Genomic DNA, 27,080 nt, shown 5'->3' with positions numbered 1-27,080 from the left:
AAATTTTGATCGATTTTGTATGAAGCAGGGACATAGCCGAATTTTCGAGTGAAATTACTATGGAGCAGAGACTTAGAAAAAATTTGATCGATTTTGTATGAACCATCGACTTAGCCGAATTTTCGAATGAAATTACTATGGAAGCTGGACTTGTAAAATTTTCAAAAGTTGATTCTACGTAGTGTCGCAAAAAGGGTCCGACACTTAGAATAATTTTTGTCGTTTTTGTATGAGCAATTTTTTGTTATTTTTGCGTTACGACGCACCGTTTTCGAGATATTTTAAAAAAATGCGTTTTATGTAATTTTAAAATATATCTTTAATTTTTTCTATGGAGCTCCGCGAAACACGTCCATGCTCGGTGTCCGCCACGCGTAATTTTTTTTTACAGGTATCCTTTTGTCACGGGTGCGAGCGAAGCGAGCACGGAAATTCGCGGCACCCCGACACTGTAGATATAGATTACGAAGGCTGTATGGCAGGGGGCGAGCAAAGCGAGCCCCCTGCCATATAGCCGAGTGGGTTAGGTTACTTGTGACCATCGAGGCCCGAAGGGCCGAGAGGCGGCGGTGAAGATATGTTTCGTTATGACAGCAGTCACGGGTGCGAGCGAAGCGAGCACGGAAATTCGCGGCACCCCGACACTGTAGATATAGGTTACGAAGGCTGTATGGCAGGGGGCGAGCAAAGCGAGCCCCCTGCCATATAGCCGAGTGGGTTAGGTTACTTGTGACCATCGAGGCCCGAAGGGCCGAGAGGCGGCAGTGAAGACCTTTAAAGGTCACTGACTTTGAAGGTTTACTACACAAAGTTGATATAATGCGAATATTTTTGATTTTGGATAAGTGACCTTGACCTTTAAGGTCAATGATCTTGGTGACCTTGACCTTTGAGGTCACTGAAATCGAAAGTTTACTGCATAAAGTTGATATAATGCTAATATTTCTGATTTTGGATAAGTGACCTTGACCTTTAAGGTCAATGACCTGGACCTTTGATGTGTCTGACCTACACTATATTTGTGAAGAATAAGGGAATAAGGTCATGACCTTGACTTTAAGGTCAGTGACCTCCCAAGGTCATCTAAGGTCACCTGTGGTTTCCCCCCACCCTAATACTCCCACATCCCCCCGGATCCCGAATGTTACTTTTGGCGATTTTTGTTAAAAAATTTCTAAGTCCTAATTTTTCTAAGTCCCAACTCATAGTGCCCCCTTAGGTACACTCCGACCTATATAGTTGTAAATAAATACTAATATTGTCCTTCTGTTCACAATAATAAAATAGCCCATAAGGGATAACTTAATGCAATGACAGACAGATAAAGGAGATTGTATGTGAATTTTCACCAAGTACCTACCTATAAACTCAAAAATATTTTTAATCACTTGATAACATAGTTACACATAGTCAATCCATACTAATATTTATATATTATGTAAATGGGAAAGTGTAGTGTGTATCTATCTGTTTGTTTGTCCGTCTTTTACGACAAAACGGAGCGACGAATGGACGTATTTTTTTAAGTGGAGATAGTTGAAGGAATGGAGAGTGACATAGGTTACTTTTTTGTCTCTTTATAGCCCCCGGTTCCCTAAAATTGGGGGTGGAAGTTTGCATAAACCATTCCGCAATTTTCAAGTTATAAAGCCAAAAATTGTATGCGGACTATTTGTAAGTAACAAAAAATCGTGCACCTTTTTTTTGTGGAAATCTGCCCTCAACTTCTTCAAAGAGGTGGTGAAACTTTATATGGGAGTTTTCGCAGTATTCAAGGTAGGAAGCTGAACTTTGGTACATTATCACACCCCATACACTTCATACAAACAACCTCGTTTTACACAGACACCACACATTGACGTTATCGTACACGCGCATCTGCGTGTGTGACGTCTGACGCCATACGTAAACCTAGCTCAGACGCTGGTGGGAAGCGGAGAGTTGTCGTTCTAGGGGGTTAAAAACCCCACATCGAAGCAATTCATCTAAGAAAGCAATATTGCAATTTGACATTTGCGCATATAAAAATAAGTGCGCAGTGCAAACAAATGTCAAATAGCAATATTGCTTTCTTATTCTATGACATTAGGAAAGGGAAACCGTGTTACCCGGAATATAACGCGAGCGAAGCCGCGAGCAAGAGCTAGTAACCTTCTAAATATTGATCTGTGATTATACACCTTAAAACTATATGAAGAGTGGTTACATGTTCATAATTAAAACACATATAATAACGGGTTCTTACCGCATTTAAAACAGGGATATGAGACTCCCGATATTTCGACACTGTTGCAAGTGCCATGATCACGGGATGACTACAAGTTGTAGTTTTTTTATTTTATTTTTTGACGTGACTTATTGTAGATTTGCCGCAGATGGCATTAACTACTTGGCCGGACAAATGGGAAGCGCTGAAAGCTCTCACCCGGTACAACGTTTAAGACAACAGGCCTGAGGGTGCCCAGTTGGGCGCGAACCTCGGCTCAGGGCGTCGTCTGAGAGGAAAAATATTTGAAAGAATTAATCGACCCTAGTGGATCGATAGCGATAAGCGCTGAATGAGGGAAATCGTCGACCACGCCGGCGGGGTCGGTATCGGGGTCCTGAAGTGTTTGGTGTGACAAGTTGTACTGGCTACATCTCGTCTTCTTGCAGCTTGCAGCTTTCCAACCCCATTGGGGTTAACCGGCATATTAGTCTACCACTGATATTCATCCATTAGCCTACTAGACACATTTACTGTTTTTTGTCAACCACAGATAACATTATAGAATGCTAATGGCTTTACCAAAAATAGATATTTTTTGTTTTAAAAAGATTCTGTTATTTTTTCAAGTAATTAGTTGTAAGTTTTAAGTGTGATAAAACTTTAAATGCCGTGTAAATGGGAAGCCGTGGTGGCCCAGTTGGTAGAACGCTTGCCTCTCACTTTGAAGTCGCAGGTTCGAATCCAGCACAGGCCTAAACCAATGCTTGTCGAATTTGTTTTCGAATTCATGTTTGGATCATAAATGATTATCACGTGTTGAACCGTGAAGGATAACATCGTGAGGAAACCCACATTCCCGAGAAATGCATTTTCGGAGGTATGTGACCTAACCTGTATTGGGCTGGTTTTCACTTCGCGGGCTGGAAGGTCAGACAGGCAGTCGCTTCTGTATAAAACCGGACCTGTCAAATCTTCAGGTTAGGTAAGCGAACCCTGTGAAAAACAGGATAATGCTAGGGGGATGATAATCAGTAATGAATGATAATGGGTGACCATGAAACTCGATGCGAATACTCACGTTACATGCCAACACGTCCATCTTTTGTTTCTAAATTTGAAAATTTACAAATATTGATTCAGAATTAGTTTTAAGTTGCGGCCATTAAAAGAGCGAGCGATTATGACTGAGCGGAATTTATGACTGAGGCACTTTCCAGAGTACCTTCCCCAAAAATAATATAGATGGCGCTGTCCAGATTTCAGGTGATAATTACCTATTTTATCGTTATTCGGGTACATAATTGTTCAAAAATATAATGTAATGGCAAAAGCAATGTTAGACAAGAAAAAGGTAGAACATCTGACGCTGCGGGAGGTTATCCGTGCTTCGGAACGCACGTTAAGCTGTTGGTCCCGTTACTACGTACTGCCGGATAAATATGCCATAAACGATACGAATGCTATCTACGTAGATGGACGTCAAACGGCTATTGGTCGAAGGGCTGGATATAATTCGCGCCGCGCGCGGCGCTGTTGCCTTGCAGACCGGCATATGTAAGTTAACTTGAGTCATATCAGGGGCCTTTGCCGGCTCAATAGTAACCTTGACACCAGAGTTGATGGGGTTGTTAATCCACCTCACAACCCACCCGATAGAAGCCACGGGAGGTTATGCGGTAAGCATGTCCCCTCGATAAAAAAATATGGAGATTGTGATTTATGAAATACACGTCAATTTTAAGCAGAAATCTAAAACCACCGTCTAAAAATTTTACATTGGCCAATAACCCGACAGAGTTAAGTAGACAGCACACGTCAAACGGCTTGCATACCAGCGAGATACCTTTTAGATTCGCCCTCGATAAAAAAATATGGAGATGATGATTCCAATTTTCCGCTACTCGCGTTCTTCGAAGCCGCGACCTTCAGGTAAATATCGCGAGCATAAACATTTCTGGAGTGGTTTATCTTGCAAGCCGGGTATTTGGCTGGGTTTCACGTTATTCTATCGCTGCTTAGATTTAGTACTTCTTGATTTAGACTGAGCTAGTTTTCAGGTTACTCGGCGACAGGTAACGTCGTTCATATTTCAGTGTAAACGTCTCACTAAAGTTGAAAGGAGAACAAAATTCTTCCGCTTCCTACGCGCTGTTAGAACTCTTCTCTTCTTCTATCGTGTGGATTGTAAGGTGGATTACCAACCTCTGCAACCCTGGTGTCAGGGTTATTATTGAGCCGCCGAATGCCCCTGACATGGCTCATGTAACGATTACTCACTTACATCAGTAAGTAGTAACCGGGACCAACGGCTTAACGTGCCTTCCGAAGCACGGATCATCACGGATGGGTAATCGATAGGCATAAAATTTATGGAACGTACGTCAATTTTAAGCACAAATCTAAAACAACCGTCTAAAAATTTTACTTTGGCCAATAACCCTACAGAATTAAGTTGACAGCACACGTCAAACGGCTCGCATACCAGCGAGATACCTTTTTGATTCGCCCGGGTTATTCATTCATTTAATCATTCTTCCTAAAATTAAGAGCTGTCAATCATCCGTCCCTTTCCTTATCGGCGGATAAGAAAATGACAGGTATAACTTAAAGCAAAATTAGGAGGTGTCTGCAGGAATCGGGGCCAATGCTGTAGTAGTTTTAGGCGGATGAGACGTTCGTTATGTAAAAAATTACGATTCAAAGTGTAACTATGTTACCTATTGAATAAAGATATTTTTGAATTTGAATTTGAATGCCCTTCTTAGTTCAATGCCATATCAAGGTATTGTATCCCGACACAGTCCAAAATATATTTAATTGTACCATTGTCTCCTATTGTTTACGACAAGTTAATAATTGAACAAACACTTATTATAACTTATGTTTACGCAACTAATTCAACATTTCTATCGTATCTTTTGTTGAGTGCATCCGTAAACGCCTATGATCCCTAAAGCGAGCAGGTCACAAGTAATTAGAAAATAATTTGCAGCCACACTTGACACGAAGTCTTTGTAGGGAGCGCTCGTAATTGTAATAAAACCCCACACAAACAATTGAATGAACTGTATTACTTAGGATATTAATTAAATTACAAGATCCAAACATTGAGACGCGTTGGCTTGCTCGCGCTAGAGATGTGACTGAACATAAATGGTAGACTATTAGGTATGTCCCATACAGTCTTAGGACGGATAATATGATGAACCGTATACAGGATGTATAATAGGATTGGGCGTACCCGATACCGACCCCGCCGGCGTGGTCGACGATTTCCCTCATTCAGCGCTTATCGCTATCAACCCACTAGGGTCGATTGATTTTTTCAAATATTTTTCCTCTCAGACGACGCCCTGAGCCGAGGTTCGCGCCCAACTGGGCACCCTCAGGCCTGTTGTCTTAAACGTTGTACCGGGTGAGAGCCTTCAGCGCTCCCCATTTGTCCGGCCAAGTAGTTAATGCCATCTGCCAACTACAATAAGTCACGTCAAAAAAAAGGATTGGTCGTATACAGGGATAACGACTAACTAACTTACATCAGTAAGTAGTAACCGGGACCAAAGGCTTAACGTGCCTTCCTAAGCACGTATCTTCTAACTTTCGGACAATTAGGTGATCGACCTGTAATGTCCTAGACAAACTAGGGATGACAAAATGTTTTTTGTGTATTGTCCCCACCGGGATTTGAATCCGGGACCTCCGGGTCGCGAGCTCAACGCTAAAACCACTGGACCACGGAGGCCGTTATCTCTCGTTAAATATTAGCTTTTCGGTAAAAACACAAGTGTTAAAAGTCTTATTATGTTGATTGTATTGAATTTTCTTATCGATTGGCATAATAAAATAATAACATTTTGACAAAAATATCGTAAGTTCCTTTTTTTTTCAAATCCAATCCAGTGTGTGTCGCCCACGGAATAGTAGAAATAGATTGGAAGGGTCAAGTGAGCGCCAAACGTGCGAAACAAGAAGCAAATTGTTCATACTTCAACTGCTTCAATTGCTCTCCACTAGTCCGCAAACTTTACGTTACTTTACGAATCTGTTTTTACAGAAATCTTCTAAATATATAAAAGGAGAAACTGACTGACTGACATATCAACGCACAACCTAAACGGCTAAACGTAGGCACTTCAAATTTGCAGGGGACGTAGCTTAAGTACCGTAGAGGTGCACTAAGAAAGGAATTCCCGGAATTCCCACGGGAACGGGAATTAGCGGGAAAATCCTTTTGTATGAAAAATCTAAACCGCTTAAGTTAGACGCTTGGAATTTGGCATGCAGGTACCTAAGTTAACTTAAAGCTTAGTTGCAACAGGATATTGCAAAATTCCCACGGAAACGGGAGTTAGCGGGAAGAAACGTTTGTATGAAAAAATCTAAACTACATAAGTTAGATGCTTAAAATTTGATATGCACTCCCACACACACAATGATCTCTCTTTTATAACACGCCACGCGGACGAAGTCGCGGGCAAAAGCTAATAAATAATAAAAAAACAATTACGTTCGTATATTAACTTATTGTGGTTTGATTTAATTTGACGTTATTTACTATTAAAATAAATCACATGGCAAATCTGCGGTCAATATTTAGAGCTTCAATACACATAACAAGGATAATATTGAGGAAATAACAACGAGTATGTCATATTAATAAACAACCGCCGTGGTCTAGTGGTTAGAGCGTTAGGCTCTCGATCCGGAGGTCCCGGGTTCGAATCCCGGTGGGGACATATCACAAAAATCACTCTGTGATCCCTAGTTTGGTTAGGACATTACAGGCTTGAGTCTCCTGATTGTTTGAAAAATTAAGGTGATTCCGTGCTTCGGAAGGCACGTTGAATGGGTGATCCCGGTTACTACTTACTGATGTATGTGAGTAATCGTTACATGAGCCATGTCAGGGGCCTTTGACGGCTCAATAATAACCCTGACACCAGGGTTGATGAGCTTGGTAATTCACCTCACAACCAGGGAATGCAATCCTGGTCTTGCGAGATCTCGTCTAATTTTTCGGGATCAATCCCGAAGCATAATATGAAGAGATCCCACTCGAGATTGACGGCATTGGGCGAATCTCCTTGAGTTATACTTTTCGTTTTGATTATGCTGATTTCCAAAGGAAACTTAATTATTTAGTTAGTAATATTGAAGAGTAACGGTTTTGTTTTCTTTCAAAAAATATTTTGTTTTAATTAACCTCACTATTACGAACAAGTACTTACCTAGTTTTCATCGTTTTAAGCCATCCTAACTTATTTTTTTTTATGAACTAGACGAGATCCCGAAAAGTTCGGGATCTCGCGGGATTCATATTCCAATCCCGCGGGATCTCGAGTTTGCGATCTCCAGTCGGGATTGCATTGCCTCACAACCCACACTATAGAAGATAGTTACATGAAAACTTTATTCCTTTGTAAACTCGTAGAATAAAAGAAGTGAATACCTCGCGTGCATCGGTCTCATTCAATCAGCGTCCACATAGTTTTTTGATCGACATTTTACGTCCCATATATCACGCTAAGTTTCTTTGACACCATTTTGTGGCTACGGTTATTATTAGCGAATAACCAACAGTTATTAATGCATGGGATTAACTGTCTGAGAACTGATATTAGGCAGCTAAATTACTCAATTGTATAACAATATTTTATGTTTATTTTTTTTAAAAGAACGTCTAGGGCCCTGTGGTTTTTCTTGCAGACTCTTTTCCCCGGCTATACAGGTTATGAGAAGCTGCAGTAGTTTTAGGCGGACGAGACGTTCGTTATGTAAAAATTGACGATTCAAAGTGTAGGTAACTATGTTAGGTACCTACTGAATAAAGACATTTTTGAATTTGAATTAAATGGAGTAGAGTTTTGGTTGATCAATCTTGTAACAACTGTCGCCTGAGATTGTGTTCTCTCTAACTTAATGTACAATCGAAGAACAAAAGTTCAGTCACTGAGCCCAGCGAATTATTTGTAAACAGTGGTGAAATTATGAACCATTAGTTGTCATAATTATAAAATTTACGTTTTTGTAGGTGTTTTTGGTAGTACAGAAACGACATGTCTTAAGTTCAACTGAAACTGTTTGGACTTTTGCAGCTTATCGTACTGTATAGCTCGATAGATATTCATTCATATACGGTTCATCATATTATCCATCATAATACTAAGCCCTTTCTTTGATACTCAACACTATCCACACAATATTTTTTTTCGTTCACACTTTATGTCCCCTAGAGGGCGCCATATTGAATTTAGCGTGACGTCAAATAGCTTATAGCCACCGGATAATCAAGACGCTTCTAGTGACACCTCATTTGCTAAAATCTGACAGGTGGTTTAGAAGTTACGTTGAAACAGACGTGCATACACACATACATGGCGGTCAAACACATAACCCTTCTTTTTGCTTCGCAGGCGTGTAATTAGGTGGTGTCTGCAGGAATCGGGGCCAATATAAAACCACCAGATTTTTTATGTAGTTTGTGAAATCCTTTTTTTTATCCCGACCACACAATACACAAAGTTCGGATACATGTTCTGATTGAACAGACTGGAACAATGGACCGCAATTTTACTTTAAGTTATACCTGTCATTTTCTTACCCGCCGAAAAGGAAAGGGACGGATGATTGACAGCTCTTAATTTTAGGAAGAAAAAAGGTATCTCGCTGGTATGCAAACCGTTTGACGTGTGCTGTCAACTTAATTCTGTCCGGTTATTGGCCAATGTAAAATTTTTAGACGGTTTTAGATTTGTGCTTAAAATTGACGTGTGTTCCATAAATTTTATGCTTGTCGATTACCCGTCCCTTTCCTTTTCGGCGGTAATAAAATGACAGATATAACTTAAAATTAGATGGTATTTACAGGAATTAGCACCAATATCACTATTAATTTATTTATGTATCAAATGACAAACATTAAAGCGAAGCAACTTCGACCTTACCTTTTACATCGAAATATCTAATTATGATTCACTAACACTAAGACAGCTATCTAGTATTCATGTTAGTAGCATGAATCATTTGGGGTTTACGTGCGCCAAATCAAAATATAGCGAGCGACTATTGTCATAAGTTAACTGTACGATAGTCAGTCATTGCTAGCTGGTACTCATTATAATTAAAACATATAATACCGGGTTCTTACCGCGTTATTATCAGGGATATGAGACTCCCGATATTTTCATTAATCCCGTGATCAGCACTTGCAACAGTGCTGAAATATCGGGAGTCTTATATCCCTGATAATAACGCGGTAAAAACCCGGTAATGGCCCTGATTCCTGCAGACACCTCCTAATTTTATTTTAAAATAGAATAGCATAGAAATACTTTATTATAAAAAGGTGCCACACACAAAAAAAAAGACAACAACATCATATCAAATTTCCACTAAACAATTACGATGTTTGTCGAAATGATCAATGATGATTAATGATTTTAAGATATACTTGTCATTTTCTTATCCTCCGAAATGGAAAGGGACAAGTAATCGACAGGCATAAAATTTATGGAACACACGTCAATTTTAGGCAGGAATTTTAAAAACCCTCCCAAACTTTTATATTGGCAAATAACCCGACAGAATTAAGTTGACAGCACATGTTGCATACCAGCGAGATGCATTTCATTCGTCCGGGTTAAGTATTCATTCATTTTAATATTAACAGTTGTCAATTATCCATCCCTTTCCTATTAATCGGGGACATATAAATATATAAAACTTATTGTTGCTTGATATTTGGATCACATTATGCATAGAGTTATGTTGGTACCTATATTGCGTCTCTTTATTTTGATCAGAATATTAATGGGTGGAAGATGTAATTGTACTTGGGTGTAATAAAAAGGGTCATCATAATATATACCCAGATCAAAGATAAAAGTTGCATAATTATGTCTGTTATCTGGAAAATCTGTACAGCGCCATCATTGAAAGAAATCAAGGTTTTGTTGAAGAATCATAGAGGTATTTACTATAATGGTCGACGATTTCCCTCAATCAGCGCTTATCGCTATCGACTCACTAGAGTCGATTAATTCTTTCAAATATTTTTCCTCTCAGACGACGCCCTGAGCCGAGGTTCGCGCCCAACTGGGCACCCTCAGGCCAGTTGTCTTAAACGTTGTACCGGGTGACCGCCTTCAGCGCTCCCCATTAGTCCGGCTAAGTAGTTAATGCCATCTGCGGCAAATCTCGTCAAAAAAATCACTATAATGCGAAATAGTAAACGCTGATTTTGGCGTCAGCTCAGCTGAATGCGACAGCCAATACGGTATTAAGCGTGTGTGTGGTCTTCAGATCGTATTATACGAGAATACGTGTGAAGCGGTGTCAAGTAGCACCGTTGCATAATCCATGCAAGCGATAATCATATTAAACTTGTTTTTGTTTAGACTGCGTTTAATTTCATCATTACTTTTTTTACCTAATTTGTTATTTCTACCGACTTCAAAAAAGTAGGAGGTTTTCAATTCCACCGTACTATATATTTTTATGTATTTTTGCGGATAACCTCTTCGTTGTTTATAAACCGATTTTGATAATTGTGTTTTTGTTAGAAAGGAGATATTACCAAGGTCCTATGAAAAGGAAATCAGGGTTTGATAATGGGTCTACTTGGCACCGACTTCAAAATTATAAAATTAATTAACTAATTGAAAATACAATATAAAATACAAATAAATTTCTTCTAACTCTACCACTGACACCCGCAACACGAATATCTTTAACCAAAAGAATTTCACTTCACTTTTATCGCATTTCTTAGGCCCCGCCCACTTTCATGCTTGTATCGAATTTACAAATCCACCGATGAACGCAAGCGCAACACTAAACAATGATTGCGCCAATGATTCAATTTCACATCTATTGGCTTCCATCGAATAAAGCTGGCAAGATGAGTCCGTGTAAAGATGAATGTGTAGTCATCGCATTTTACGGCAAAATGCGGGTCGTGCGCAGTGATGTGCCGTTCCGAGATATTCCCAAGGTTAGTACCCTCACTACCCACACGATAGAAGAAGATCTATATTTTTATTGGGAAACGTAGCCTGAAAAGTCATAAAATGCTTAGTTAGTTTCCAGTCAAAAAACTCATGACAAGTAACATAATTGATGTGAATTTACTTCCTATTGATTACAGTCAAACAATTCAACCATAAATAGAAAAAAGAAGTTGAAACGGAACGTGTACGCACTTATACTAGCTCTTACCCCGCGGCTTCGCTCGCGTTTAATTCGGGAACACAGTTCCTCTTTCCTGATGTGCACAGAAGAGAACTAATCCAAAACCAAAGCGAGCCTTATTATAAAGTCTAGGATTATTCATCACAAATTTAAGAGCCACGCTCTTGTCGGTGCAGAATTTTCCATGCTACTTTTTAGGGAAAAATAGAGCAGTGGTTTCCCTATTGCCTTCTGCCCCGCAGTACTCTGACGCGAGTGGGATGGCGCCCAGAGTAGTCTATTTCAAAGCCGTACTAGGACTCCTGTCCTCCGCCTCTGAATAGTACTGACAACTACTGCTGTCGTCTGTCAGGTTCCAGGTTAAAGTCCCTGTGACTCGCCTTGCATTTCCGTACCGATGGCTCCCATCTCCACCCCTGCAACCGTTCAGGAAAATTATAAATCAAAATTAAACGAATTAGTCGGTATTAAAAAGGTATTTTCAGTATATTGTTTCCCTTAAAAAAAAATTGCATAAATTAAAATATCCTTCAACAGAACACCCACAAAGCCACAATTGACCTATGAATCTTGGCTAAACATTATCAGGAAACTACTAGATGGAGTGTTGAAGCATTGTCTGGGTGTGACATAACCGCTCGTGGCTAAATTTAGCCAATCGGAGCACTGCGCCGGCGCATCGCTGCAGGTGCACGCTGTGTTGCCAGTTGGGAAAATTTACCCCGTTTCGGGGTAATATTTGGTAAAATGATTTTGTGAAGTTAGATAACCTTTTAAAGTGAATTTTTCTTTGAGGTACTTACTAAGTGACAATAAAAAAGTGTTTTTTTATGTAAATTATATTGCGTCTAGTTAAGGCGACATATGTCGCAACAGACCTGTACTTGTATTGACTACGTGTATTAAATACTTTAGATAATAAATAAATAAATCATCATCTCCCTAGCATTGTCCCGTTTCTCACAAGGTCCGCTTACCTAACCTGAAGATTTAGCAGGTCCGGTTTTTTACAGAAGCGACTGCCTGTCTGACCTACCAACCCGCGAAGGGAAAACCAGCCCAATACAGGTTAAGTCACATACTTTCGAAAATGCATTTCTCGGGAATGTGGGGTTCCTCACGATGTTTTCGTTCACCGCTGAGCACGTGATAATGATTTATGATCCAAACATGAATTCGAAACCATATTCGGCAATCACTGGTCTCACAGGCCTGTGCTGGATTCGTAACTGCGACCTCAAAAAATAAATAATCAATCAGGCCACATCATCCCACTGTTGCGTCATCATCATCATCAGCCCATTAAAGTCCCCACTGCTGGGGCACGGGCCTTCCCTACGGATGGATAAGGAGATCGGGCTCGGGCCCAGTGCGGATTGATGGTTATTACCGACTGCTAATGCAGCCGGGCCCAACGGCTTAACGTGCCTTCCGAAGCACGGAGGAGCTCGAGATGAAAACTTTTTTTGTTTGTGGTTTACCGCTGCGCCACCGAGCTCCTCAGTTGCGTATTGGCTTCCATTTTGCATAAGCTTCTTCAGTTTTTCAATATTCTTTTCGTGTTCTGGGGGGTCAAAATGGCCACATCGAAGTAATTCATCTAGGAAAGCAATATTGCAATTTGACATTTGCGCATATAAAAGTAATTGCGCAATGCAAACAAAGGTCTCTAAAAAGGAGTCTTTAAATACTTGGCAGTATTTAAGCATGGAATATATACAACAAAGCGGCTATAATCCTTTCCACTGCAGCTCATTAAACAAATTAACTAATACATTTGCTTGCCATTCACGGTCCGCGCCGTTATAGACACATCACGACACGATTCACTAGCAACAGACAAGACAGTCCATACAAAAATCTCGTACGTACCGTATACCGCTGTCATAGAATAAGGAATAATACTGTAGAATGGCAACTCTCCGCTACCCACAAGCGGAGAGCTAGGTTTTTACAACCTCGGTCTTTAGTCTTCAATCTTAAGTGCGTCAGACGTCACACACACAGATGCGCGTACGAAAACGTCAATGTGTAGTGTCTGTGTAAAACGAGGTGTTTTGTATGAAGTGTCCGGGTGTGACGAGATCGAGTAGACCGAGGCAGTCTACGAGCCCAAAGTGGCTTCATCCTGGGGGGTGAAGTAAATCTAGATGAAGTAAATTAAATTCATCTTTTTTGGGGTTATGTATACGTTTTTACAATAAAATACCAGATAATATTTTTAATTTGTCAGAAAATAAATTTAAAGCTCATGTGAAGCTTACTTTATGTAAAAAAGCTTATAAGATTAATGACTACCTTAATGATAAAAATGTCTGGTATTGAATGTGTTCCTCTAGTTATTAAATAACTTGTAATGTATACTCTCTTTGGTTTTTAAAAGATGTTTTGCTGTAGTTTCTTGTCATTTCTTCTCCTCAGCCATAACACCTTGCGAAATGACGTAAATTCAAAAATGTTATATTGACCTTCAACAAGTTTATCCATGATAATTACGTTGAATAAATGATTCTGATTTCTGATTTCTATCTCGCTCCAAGCTCGTATTGGTGCGGGGTGGAGTATGTCCCTTCTAAAATGTACACGTAGTATTATCATACCCCGCACACTCTATACATAAGTGCGAACGAGACAGGTAGTCCCCGCGCGCTCTACTCCTTAGCAGCTTGCAGACTAAAGTAAGATTCAGAGGGGGTGAGGTAAAAGTCGGCGCGCGATGCGATTTAGCGCGGGGCGGAGAGTTACCGTTCTATAAAGTAGATGTTGTTGTTGTTGTGTATTGTTGTTGTTGTGTTTGTTGTAGATGTTGTTGTTGTTGTTGTTGCTGTTTTGTTTTGTTGTTGTTGTAGATGTTTGGTGTATTTCTTGTTCTTTGTTGTTGTATGTGTGTGATGTTATTCTATGTCATTATTGTTCATTCTGTGACGCTGGTAATACCACTACTTACGAACTTTATTCACTAGATTCCTATGACGACTTTATGCATTAATAACATTGGAATCGTCAAATGATTTCATCTTTATATTGATTATTAACAGTTTGCATCTAGGGTTGCCAGCGAGAGAACCGAGAATTTTTCTTCTGGTAAAAAATAGAATAGTAAATAATAAAAGAATACAATACAATAGACGGGAGGAATAGGTTTATTGCTTTGTATGTTTGTTTAGGAAATTTTGATTCCACACATAACACATAAACGGCCTATATACGTCCCAACGGTGGGCACAGGCCTCCCCTCAATCAACAGGGGATACAGAGCATACTCCACCACGCTGCTCCACTGCGGGTTGGTGGAGGCGTTAAGACTAATAGCCGGAATCAACGGCTTAACGAGGACTTGATTCCATTCATACTAATATAATTTGATACACATACCTATATAACACACTACTGAGGAGCTCGGTGGCGCAGCGGTAAACGCGCTCGGTCTGCGATTGTTGAAGTTAAGCAACTTTCGCAAAGGCCGGTCATAGGATGGGTGACCACAAAAAAAGTTTTCATCTCGAGCTCCTCCGTGCTTCGGAAGGCACGTTAAGCCGTTGGTCCCGGCTGCATTAGCAGTCGTTAATGACCATCAATCCGCACTGGGCCCGCGTGATGGTTTAAGGCCCGATCTCCCTATCCATCCATAGGGAAGGCCCGTGCCCCAGCAGTGCGGACGTTAATGGGCTGATGATGATAACACACTACATTTTGTGGTTCAACAAAAACTCTACCAGGGTTGATGAGGTTGGTTTTCCATCTCACAATCCAATCAAAGAAGTGGTCCAACAGAAGCCAGCCCTGCACTGGCCTGCATACTAGTCCTGTCCTATTAGCATTTGATAGGTGCGTGTTGCATAGAATATATGACGGGCAGTGGTATGCAGTATGCACTGGCTATATTCGTGCTGGGAAGACTGCCAACTGTCTCAGGTGTGAACGAGATGTCAATTCGGATAACCTCGTTGATTTAGGATGGCAACATTTTTTTGACAAAAGAGGCAAGCTTGGACACTAACTAATTATCAGCTATATAATTGTCAGCTATATAAACTAATCTCAGCTGAGACTAACGGCCTCCGTGGTCCAGTGGTCGAGCGTTGTGCACGATCCGGAGGTCCCGGGTTCGAATCCCGGTGCGGACAAATCACAAAAATCACTTTGTGATCCCTAGTTTGGTTAGGACATTACAGGCTGGTCACCTGATTGTCCAAAAAGTAAAAAGATCCGTGCTTCGGAAGGCACGTTAAGCCGTTGGTCCCGGCTATTACTTGCTGATGTAAGTACGTAGTCGTTATATGAGTCATGTCAGGGACCTTTGGCGGCTCAATAGTAGCCCTGACACCAGGGTTGATGAGGTTGGTAATTCACCTCACAACCCACACGATAGAAGAAGAAGCTGAGACTGCCCTCAACACCATGCTCAACTTCCTGTTTTTATATAAGAACTGTCACAATTAAAACACATAATAACGGGTTCTTACCGCGTTTAAAATACGGATATGAGACTCCCGATATTTCGACACTGTTGCAAGTACCATGATCACGGGATGACTGATGAGATTGGAGTGGAGTATGTACGGTCACGAGCATTAATATGTATACACTTTGGTACCATGTCACATTAACTTTTTTGACGAATTGAACTGTAAGTCTCACTAAATGTCAAATATGTTAGTGCGACAGAGTCCTAAAGTGGGTTCATTATATTGCTCATGACTGTAGATCCATAATTTTCTACGGGCAGACATATCTGTCTACACTCTTTCAAAAAAAAACAATGTAAAAACTGTCACGTCGACATGATCTTGAGGGCAGTCTCGAAGCTGAGATTAGTTTATTAATACCACCCTTAATAAGACATGACGAATTTATTTATTTAGTGCAGTTTTCACTAACACTGTTGGCACGACCATTATATACTGCGATACGGCTCCTATCACGTTGGTCTAACAGAAAGCTCGGTGAGTTGTCGGTACTTGGTTCATCTCGAACGAATAATTGAACAAATCCATCCTTTCAATTCCCTGGTATCCCCCAAGCTTATTAATTCCTAGCGATCCAGCTTAATTGATTAACGCATCAAGTATTTCAAAGGCGATAAATTTTAATTTAAATTATCTTCAAACGTCCCGGTTATAAATGGTCGGTAACTGGTGGTACGATGGGAGTGGGTTATGTGAGGAAGTTGAATATATTGGCGGTGATTTTAACATAAAATAGGGCCACATTGAAGCAATTTACCTAAAAAAGTAATATTGTTATTTGACATTTGTTGACATCGCGCATTTCCTTTTATATCCGCAAATGACGAATTGCAATATCGCTTTTTAGGTGTATTGCTTCAATGTGGCCTTCTTTACCACAAGATCTTAGTATCTGATATTACTGATATTAGGCAGCTAAATTACTCAATTGTATACCAATATTTTATGTTTATTTTTATTTTTTTAAAAGAACGTCTAGGGCCCTGTGCCGAGGTTTTTCTTACAGCTTCTTTTCCCCAGCTATACAGGTTGTAAGAAGCTGCAGTAGTTTTAGGCGGATGAGACGTTCGTTATGTAAAAATTGACGATTCAAAGTGTAACTATGTTACCCACTGAATAAAGATATTTTTGAATTTGAATTATCAAAATGTCCAAAGACAAGTCTGTGTATCTCAAATTGACCTGTTTATACCAAAGTTATTTGTGCACGCGCACAAATGCAATGTAAATAAACAAGTTTCCAAAATGGGAGTATTCTAACGTATGCTTTTGGTATGCGCGTGCGTTCATCCCACTCAGGAGTGGTCAGAGAGTAAACAAAATACGAAATGTATTTATGTAAGATCTTAGCTGCAACTTATGACACAACCAACCAACCACTATGATGATGCAGCTCACCACCTATCACGTTACCACACCCCGGACACTTCATACCATTGTATAAGAAAACCAGGTATGATCAATCCTATGACAAGTCGCCATTGCTAGCCCATTGTTTTTTTTTTTTGGAAAGGGTTTAACGGCTCTGGCCTAGTAGCCTTTTAAGCCTGTCATTAATTTAACATACTACTTAGTTTCTATCGTTTGACGTTTTGTTCAAAAATTAGGCAGAGTAACGTTCACTTCACGCCAAGTTCACACAACATATTACATCATCACAATCACAGTTCGAGTGACGTAGTGTTACCATTAAATTGGTATCTCCAACATTCCACGGACGTAAATTTTGTTATTGAAAATTAAGTGAATTACTGACTAATTTATTTAATTACTTTTACTTGTCACATGTATAAAAATGATTAAAACTGTAAGTGAATCTTTTACTAAATGTTCAAAATTTCCTTGCAAAGTAAATATACCTAAACACTGGTCGTGGGTAATTTATTTTTTACGAAATGGCAACGCATTTTTTACGGGATGACGTCAACTGGGCTAACCTTGAAATGTTAGCTGTCACTTTTGAGCATACTTACCTGGTTTTCTTATACCATGCTTCATACAAAACACCTCGTTTTACACAGACACTACACATTGGCGTTATCGTAAACCCGCGTATGTGTGTGACATTTGACGCCTATACGTTTGAATAAATTATGTTCGAGGGGGGTGAGGTAAACCTAGCTCAGCCGCTGGCGGGGAGCGGAGAGTTGCCGTTCTATACGTAGTATTATTCCTTATTCTATGATTTTGTTCTAACAGAAAGCTCAGTAGGTACTTAGTTCATCATGCGATGGACGTACCTCTTATGTACAGTCAGGAGCAATATCATGTACCCACTTTAGAACCCTGTCGCACTATCATATTTGACATTTAATAAGGCTTACGGTATAAATTGTCAAAAAAGTTAATGTGACATGGTTGCAAAGTGTATACATATTAGTACTCGTGACCGTATGTAGCAATGAAATAAGAAGACATAACTTAGAATAACGTTTCCTCAGTCAAAATTACGTACACGTTTCCTAATTCCTACGTTTAAGAGTCCCAGTGGCCTATTAACAAGGAATCCGTTTGCGCAACTTCACTCGGTTTGAAATAACACAAAAAAACTGCCAACATCACATTTCAAAGCCGAATATCACAGTGAATAATGGCTCTGATTCAAATTCAAAAATATCTTTATTCAATAGGTAATATACGTAGTTACACTTTGAATCGTCAATTTTTACATAACGAACGTCTCATCCGCCTAAAACTACTGCAGCTTCTCACAACCTGTATAGCCGGGGAAAAGAAGCTGCAAGAAAAACCTCGGCACAGGGCCCTAGACGTTCTTTAAAAAAAAAATAAACATAAAATATTATACAATTGAGTAATTTAGCTGCCTAATGGCCCCGATTTCTGCATACACCGCCTAATTTTATATTAAGTTATATCCGTCATTTTCATATCCGTCGAAAAGGAAAGGGACGGATGATTCACAGCTCTTAATTTTAGGAAGAATGAGTAAATGAATGAATAACCCGGGCGAATCAAAGGTACGTCTCTGGTATGCAATCCGTTTGACGTGCTGTCTACTTAACTGTGTCGGGTTATTGACGGATGTAAAATTTTTAGACGGTTGGTTTAGATTTGTGAAATTTTATGCTTGTCGATTACCCGTCTCTTTCCTTTTCGGTGGATAAGAAAATGACAGATATAACTTAAAATAAAATTAGACGGTATTTACAGGAATTAGCACCAACATCAGTTTTCCAGTAGACACTAATTTTATTCCAAGTTATACCTGTCATTTTCTTATCCGCCGAAATGGAAAGGGACGGGTAACCGACAGGCATAAAATGCACGTCAATTGTAAGCAGAAAACAAATAACCCTCTCAAAATTTTCATTATCTAATAACCCGACGGAATCAAAATGACACATTCGTTCACTCATTCAATTTAAAATGAGTAACGGTCAATTATACGTAGGTACCTTTCCTGTTCGGCCAGCAAAATGACAGGTATACCTAATTTAAAATGGATCTGCAGGAATCAAGGCCAATGAATATATATATATATATGCATATGAATATAGATATGTTTATGAATATGAATATATATATTGTGAGGTACGTTGGAAAGCGATGCATGATACTTGCACAGGACCGCAAAGGATGGCGTGAAAGAGAGGAGGCCTATACCCAGTAGTGGGTGGATACAGGCTGAGAAGATAGATAGATAGAAATATGCAGAAAAGTATTTGATTCGCCCGGGTTTTGGGAAATGATTCAGAGCAATGGATTCTGAGAAGTTTTTATACCAGATGGTAGTGTTAGTAAACAAGGCGGAAAATCAGGTTGATCGAGACCAGACTGTTATTGATATGAAGATTCAGGTAGAAATGTAACGTTATAATTAAGCTCCGTGGTCCAGTGGTTGAGCGTTGGACTCACGATCCGGAGGCCCCGGGTTCAAATCCCGGTGGATACATATCCCAAAAATCACTCTGTGATCCCTAGTTTGGTTAGGACATTACAGGCTGATCACCTGATTGTCCGAAAGTAAGATGATCAGTAAATAAATAATAAATAAAACTTTATTTCTGACTATTATACATCCATAATGCTTAGTAAGGGACTTATACCATGTTAGTAAGCACATTATAAATTCACATCACTTACTTAGTGTGAGACATGGATGTCAATCCAATGCCTCACCATGGGACAGTCAATTCTGTCCGCCACCACGTTTAAGAGACTGTTGGAGCTGGTAAGGACCCGGATCAGTGATTCGAAAGGCACGTTAAACCGTTGGTGTTTTGTATGAAGTGTCCGGTGTGTGACTCTATGCAGAACTTTTCCACTTCGATATTCACAGCTGAGCATAAAACGGACGAGAGATTCGCACGGAATTCGGACAGTGGCGTTTTATACAAAACAATATCGCGTTACTATAAATAACGCACGGTGTGAACATTTGGACGGGTGACTCAAAATAAACTCTCTTTGGAACGTGGTGGGAAAGTGAGAACACTTTCGTATTTAGGTATAACACCTACAAACATAAACAGTCTATATACGTCTCACTGCTGGGCACAGGCCTCCCCTCAATCAACCGGAGGGGGTATGGAGCATACTCCACCACGCTGCTCCAATGCGGGTCAGTGGAGGTGTTTTCACGGCTAATAGCCGGGACCAACGGCTTAACGTGCCCTCTGAAGCACGGAATCATCTTTTTCGGACATTCAGGTGATTGAAGCCTGAAAAGTCCTTACCAAACAAAGGACAGTCTCACAAAGTGATTTCGATAACGTCCCCATCGGGAATCGAACCCGGACCTCCAGATCGTGAGCCTAACGCTAGAACCACTAGACCACGGAGGATGTTACCGCGATAGCCCTGTTCTAACAATGCATTACTTACATTGTAGTGTCACGGGTTTGAATACCAGCTCGAGCTCTAAACCACTGAATTTGATTCAAATTCAAAAATATCTTTATTCAGTAAGTAACATAGTTACACTTTGAATCGTCAATTTTTACATAACGAACGTCTCATCCGCCTAAAACTACTGCAGCTTCTCACAACCTGTATAGCCGGGGAAAAGAAGCTGCAAGAAAAACCTCGGATTTTATGAATGAATGAATGAATAAATGTTGATTTCCGATTTGGATCCATAGGTGTTAGTAGGTATGAAAGAACTTAATGTTAATGTTAGTAAGTAATACATCATCATCATCAATTTAAGAGCCACGCTCTTGTTGGTGCAGCATTTTCCATGCTACTTTTTTAGGGAAAAATAGGGCAGTGATTTCCCTCTTGCCTTCCGCCCCGCAGTACTCTGTCTGACGCGAGTGGGATGGCGCCCAGAGTAGTCTATTACAAAGCCATACTAGGACTCCTGTCCTCTGCCTCTGAATAGTACTGACAGTTACTGCTGCCCTCTGTCAGGTTCCAGGTTACAGTCCCTGTGACTTGCCCTTTCCGTTCTGCATTGCCGTACCGATGGCACCCATCTTCGCCTCTGCAACCGTTGAGGTCATCCCTGGGCAAGTAATACATAAGAAACAAAATAGCAATAATGAAACAGACCTGACTTCACTGACGGACCCCATATCCCGGCCTAACTGGTATAATATGGAGGTCTGTCCAGTGTTGCCAGATTGGGCAACCGGGAGTTGTTTATTTATTTATAAAAAAGGTACACCAACAGCTTATATAAGAAAACGTTAAATAAAATAAAAGTTACATCAGGAATTAGACTGTTACATAAGCCAATTATAGGTGCACATAACATTAAACAAGGTGGAAAATCGGGATGATCGAGACCAGACTGGCTGTTTTTTTTTGAGTTATGAGTTTGAATTAATGTTTTGGTATGTTGTTGTCATAGTGAGATGTGGGCACTTTGTTCATTTTACTCAACTAGTTGAGATATAGTCATGAACGTATGTTATGTAATCATGTTTAGATCACAGATGTCACCTGGTTTCCAGAATTTCTGCCCGGTTTATGGCAAGAGGCTGGTGTGTACAATACACCTCTGCCTACCCGCCTGCATCACGCCTGTACCCCTTCAGGAATACAGGCGTGATGTTGTGCTATGTGCCAACCGACCTTACAGAACCAGCTAATCATGTTACCTACAGCCGTAAACCTATTCTGGACGAAACGACTCCAACTCAAAGCGACACTGTGCCAAAACACTGTGTAACTAAATTACTCGTGACGTCTTCAGTAAAATTTAACTAGGTACCAGAATAATTAGGTACAAGGAAAGAGAGGAAGGAGAAAACAAAGAAGAGCTTACATGGAAAAGATTAAAGAAAAGGTTAACGTCGTGTCTTATAGGGAAGTCAAGGAATTGGCCTTTGATAGACAAGAATGGAGAACACTACACCGACAAGAGCGTGGCTCTTAAATTAGTGATGTGATGACCAGAATAATGTTAAAAACCCGTGCTTACTAAGGATTGAACCATCAATCCGCACTGAGCCCGCGTGATGGTTTAAGGCCCGTTCTCCCTATCCATCCATAGGGAAGGCCCGTGCCCCCGCAGTGGGGACGTTAATGGGCTGATGATGACTAAGGATTAGTTCATTACAGAATGTTGAAATATTCATCACTAGTTTAAGAGCCACGCTCTTGTCGGTGTAGCATTTTTCATATACTTTTTAGGGAAAAATAGGGCAGTGGTTTCCCTTTTGCCTTCCGCCAGTACTCTGTCTGACGCGAGTGGAATGGCGCCCAGAGTAGTCTATTTCAAAACCGCACTAGGACTCCTGTCCTCCGCCTCTGAATAGTACTGACAGTTGAAATGTTATATACCTGAAATATTAGATCAAAAGGGGACAAGCTTTTTTATCGATAAAGACCTAAAAAAGCAATATTACAATTTGACATTTGCGCATACAGGGTGTTAGTGATATCGTAACGAAAACTTTGAGGGATTTTTGTTTCTTTGAGGGAGTGGAATTTAATACCTACCGCCGCTTCCTGAACCCAAAGTCTATATCTACACTCAGGGTTATTATACCAAAGACTACTACAACAAATGTTTCGTCGCCCAAGAAATGGCCCCGAAACACATTCCCAGCGAAATTCTACAACAAAACTTCCGTCTTACGACCTAAGAATGAAAGAAATACGGAAACTTCATTATTATACACACTCGTACTTATATAAACTCACAGCAGTAAGATGATCCGTGCTTCGGAAGGCGCGTTAAGCCGTTGCTCCCGGTTACTACTTACTGATGTAAGGGAGTAGTCGTTACATGAGCCATTTCAGGGGCGTTTGGCGGCTCAATCTTATCTATATAGCTCAATATGATCTTTCCGAAACATAAACTTGCAATAGTAAACCTGACACCAGGGTTGATGAGGGTGGTACTCAACCTCACAACCCACACGATAGAAGAAGAATGCAGGTGAACACATTTTACGTCTTTTCTTCACGCCCAGTATATTTTTACGAAAGAAAAACTACCGGTTTCCCCACACGAGATGTTGGACACCTCGCTTTGTTTTCTCTAAAAGGTCTAATGAAAGAATAACACCAGTGTCGAGTTACCTAACGTGTTTAATTGGGGCGACGGTATATTTAGAAAATTGACTTTTTCGCTTCAGCTACGATGCTAGGTGACGCGGAGCGGGGACCGGGATTCAAACCAGCGCTAGTGGAGGGGTTAAAAAGTCCACATTGAAGCAATTCATCTAAAAAGCAATATTGGTTTTTGACATTTGTTGGCACTTATAGTATGTAGTCATTACTCAGTCATATCAGGAGCCTTTGGCGCCTCAATAATAACCCTGACACCAGGGTTGATAACGGCCTCCGTGGTCTAGCGCTTTGAGCGTTCGGCTCACGATCCGGAGGTACCGGGTTCAAATCCCGGTGGGGATATCACGAAAATCATTTTGTGATCCCTAGTTTGGTTAGGAAATTACAGGCTGATCACCTGATTGTCCGAAAGTAAGATGATCCGTGCTTCAGAAGTCGCGTTAAGCTGTTGGTCCCAGTTACTACTTACTGATGTAAGTAGTCGTTACATGAGTCATGTCAGAGGCCTTTGGCGGAATAGTAACCCTGACACCAGGATTGGTGGTTGGTAATATATCTCATAACCTACACGATAGAAGATTGTCAAAGTCAATAAAACGCCTTTGAAAACGTGGAAACTTTGATTTCCCGCTAATCGCCACCGCTCGTCACCATGTTCACAGCGTATAGCCACGCTTGTTGTGACCCGACCGGCATGTTTTTACGGCTTCCATCCAACCTTAGAATGCTGCTACTGTATTCTGGTGTTTGTAGTCCACTATTTCTATAACTAAACCACTGCTCAGGAAGAATAGTAATGTTGTTTTGATTTAATATAAGATTAATGACGATTTATATAGCAATGATTCAGAGGCGGTGGACAGGAGTCCTAGTACGGCTTTGGAATAGACTACTCTGGGCGCCATGACACTCGCGTCAGACAGAGTACTGCGGGGCGAAAGGCAGGACAGAAACCACTGCCCTATTTTTCCCTAAAAAGGTCGCATGGAGAATGCTACACAGACAAGAGCGTGGCTCTTAAATTAGTGTGTGTGTGAGATTGGAATATTAAGCAGCCGAGTTACTGAAATTGTATGTCTCGGACCCTGTGCCGAGGTTTTTCTTGCAGCTACCTACTTTTCCCCGGCTATACAGGTTGTGAGAAGCTGCAGTAGTTAATTATGTCAAAGTACTTATTTTCTTACCTATTGAATAAAGATATTTTTTAAATTTGAGTAATATAGGCTATAAGGCATTTCATTCCTTGAGATTTTGAGCATCTTTTGTCCCTTTTAATGGTACTCACCAACTCTAGTCTCAGGGTTATTATTGAATCGTCCGCCCCTGACGTGGTTCATCTACATACTTAAATAAATATTAATTGAATGGATCTTTTGTGAATGTAGAAAAAAGGATTTCCCTCGAAAACATATTGCCTAAGTTCGATGCTGCTTAAAAAATACCAAAAAGAAATTCTATTTACAAAATTGACCAAAATATTATGAATCGTATATGATCTGATGATCTTTCCGAAACATAAACTTGCGATTGGCTGCGATTTTTTTTAATGACAAATGGTAGTGCTTATCTTCTGTTATTCCAGTCCGATTTCCAAGAAATCCCCAAATTGTCTCATTTTACAATGTTTTTCATTAAATTATCAAAGTCTTTACACGCTCCAGAAAGTTGGCATAATGACAACGCATATCATCGCGTGGGATTTGATATCGGAAAATAAACATTGCGTCTACGTAGTTACAAGAAATAATGGTGTCGATTCGAGCAACTACCAACTTAATGTGACAGGATTAAATCTAGCTGCAGCTCTTTCTTTCCTGTATTGTTAGTGAAGGACGGCACTAGGTTAAGAGCTGTCAAACTAATATGAGGTTAAGTTTGTGTAACCTCCGTGGTCTTGTGGTTAGAGCGTTGGACTCACGATCTGAAAGTCCGGGTTCGATTCCCGATGGGGACATAATCGAAATCACTTTTTGAGGCTGTTTTTTGTCTGGTAAGAACATTGCAGGCTTGAATCACCTCATTGTCGGCAAAAATAAGATGATTCCGTGCTTCGGAAGGCACGCTAAGCCGATGGTCCCGGGCTCCTAGCCCAAATACATCTGCCGTCCCGCAGTGGAGCAGCGTGGTGGAGTATACTCCATACCGCCTCCGGTTGATTGAGGAGAGGCCTGTGCCCAGCAGTGGGTCATATACAGGTTGTTTATGTTAAGTAAGTTTGTGTACGCCGGAATAAGATTGTGTACTTACTAAATATACTAATTCGCCTCTATGTTAGACTGGGAGCGAAAAAACAAATCGCTCGGCTGCTTATCTTCCCGGGCATATCGCAAAAACCTGCAGATAGTTCTTTGAGTAATCATCATCTCCCTAGGGTTAACTCATTTTTCACAGCGTCCGCTTACCTTACCTGAAGACTTGCAACCCTACATAGGAGTCTATATCCAGCGGTGGACGAGCTCAGACTGTGCACACATCTCCCTGGCATTATCCCGTTTTTTCACAGGGTCCGCTTACCTAACCTGAAGATTTGACAGGTCCGGTTTTTCACAAAACCTAGCCTATCTGACGTTCCAACCCTATACAGGTTAAATCACAAACCTCCAATGCGCATTTCTCAGGGAATGTGGGTTTCCTCACGATGTTTTCCTTTACCACTGAGCATGCGATAATCAGCTATGATCCAAACGTGAGTGCCGACCCCACCCAAAATGATGGCGGCGTGGGCGTGCTGCCGCCAAAGGATGGTTTCGGGGTACCGAACTGAGGTAGGACCCCGCTAGCCACAAGTTGGTAGTGTGACTAGGGATCGACGATCCAACGGTGTAATGTTGGAAGTAGTATATATGCGTCTTGCTGTGTAAACTCCGATATCGCGTTTCACGACTGCTTGAAGACTGCATTATTGAATGTGGCGCCATCTATTGCATGTGGGCAGAACTAGGTGGCCAACTAGTTGGGTCCGCCACAGGATAAGAGCAGGAGGATGATGAGTTCACTAGTAAAACGATTTCTGCATTGTTCTATCCGCTTAGTCAATGCAAGGGTTGCCAATTGCAATAAAGAAATGAAGCAATCTCTGATGCTATTCGAGTAAATGTTTTGGCATAGGAACACCCACGATTCAGCCCACTGATTTGAATAATGTAACGTTTGAGTTACGTCTAAAAACGTCTAGTTTGTAATATGTTTCATATTGTAGCATCATTGACTTTAATAGATTATAAGTAAGCGTGCGGATTTTACTCATTCTGTAAAAATATAAATATTACAATGGTGAGAGGGTGTTTTGATGACTGTCTCGTAGGCGAGAACTGCCAATTTCGTAAACTCAGTCTGTTTTGCGTTTAGTCTGTTTTTGTTCGCGGGATATCTAACACGGACAATATAGCTAGAGTATTAAACAAAAGCTGTTTAGTGTTTTAAAAATATTAGAATTTAAAGGTGTAACAGTATTGTGTTGAGTGCCCAAAACAATGTTAGGTATGCATTCATGTTGAACGATACTTGTCCTTTCTAACATGACGGAAGTAAAGACAATCCCTCTCGGTATTTACCTATCTGACCTTCTAACTTAATTACCTAAACTCTTTATTGTATATGTTAATATAGATAATAATGACAAAAATAAAATACGTACAAAAGGTGGACTTATCTCTAAAAGTGATCTCTTCCAGCCAACCCCGCATGGTGTGAGAGGTCAATATAAAGGCACAAAGTGTACAAATAAA

At 40.5% G+C, this 27,080-nt stretch overlaps 1 protein-coding gene across 2 annotated transcripts in view; it reads left to right on the top strand.

Annotated features, from left to right (window-relative positions):
• The window catches only part of LOC126377844 (uncharacterized), a 64,537-nt gene that overhangs the window by 1,165 nt on the left and 36,292 nt on the right, over window positions 1–27,080 (top strand). Inside the window, exon 1 of one of the 2 annotated variants that reach the window (XM_050025818.1) lies at window positions 26,732–26,832. The exons of the other annotated variant lie outside the window; for it this stretch is intronic. Coding sequence (XP_049881775.1) covers window positions 26,826–26,832 — 7 coding nt within the window. The 5' untranslated portion in view covers window positions 26,732–26,825. Of the gene's footprint in view, window positions 1–26,731; window positions 26,833–27,080 lie in introns of those variants that run through there. 2 annotated transcript variants of the gene reach the window in all.

The sequence above is a fragment of the Pectinophora gossypiella genome, chromosome 24 (assembly GCF_024362695.1).
Source record: "Pectinophora gossypiella chromosome 24, ilPecGoss1.1, whole genome shotgun sequence".
NCBI classification, from domain to species: Eukaryota; Metazoa; Arthropoda; class Insecta; order Lepidoptera; family Gelechiidae; genus Pectinophora; species Pectinophora gossypiella.
This window is presented reverse-complemented; position numbering and strand designations above follow the sequence as displayed.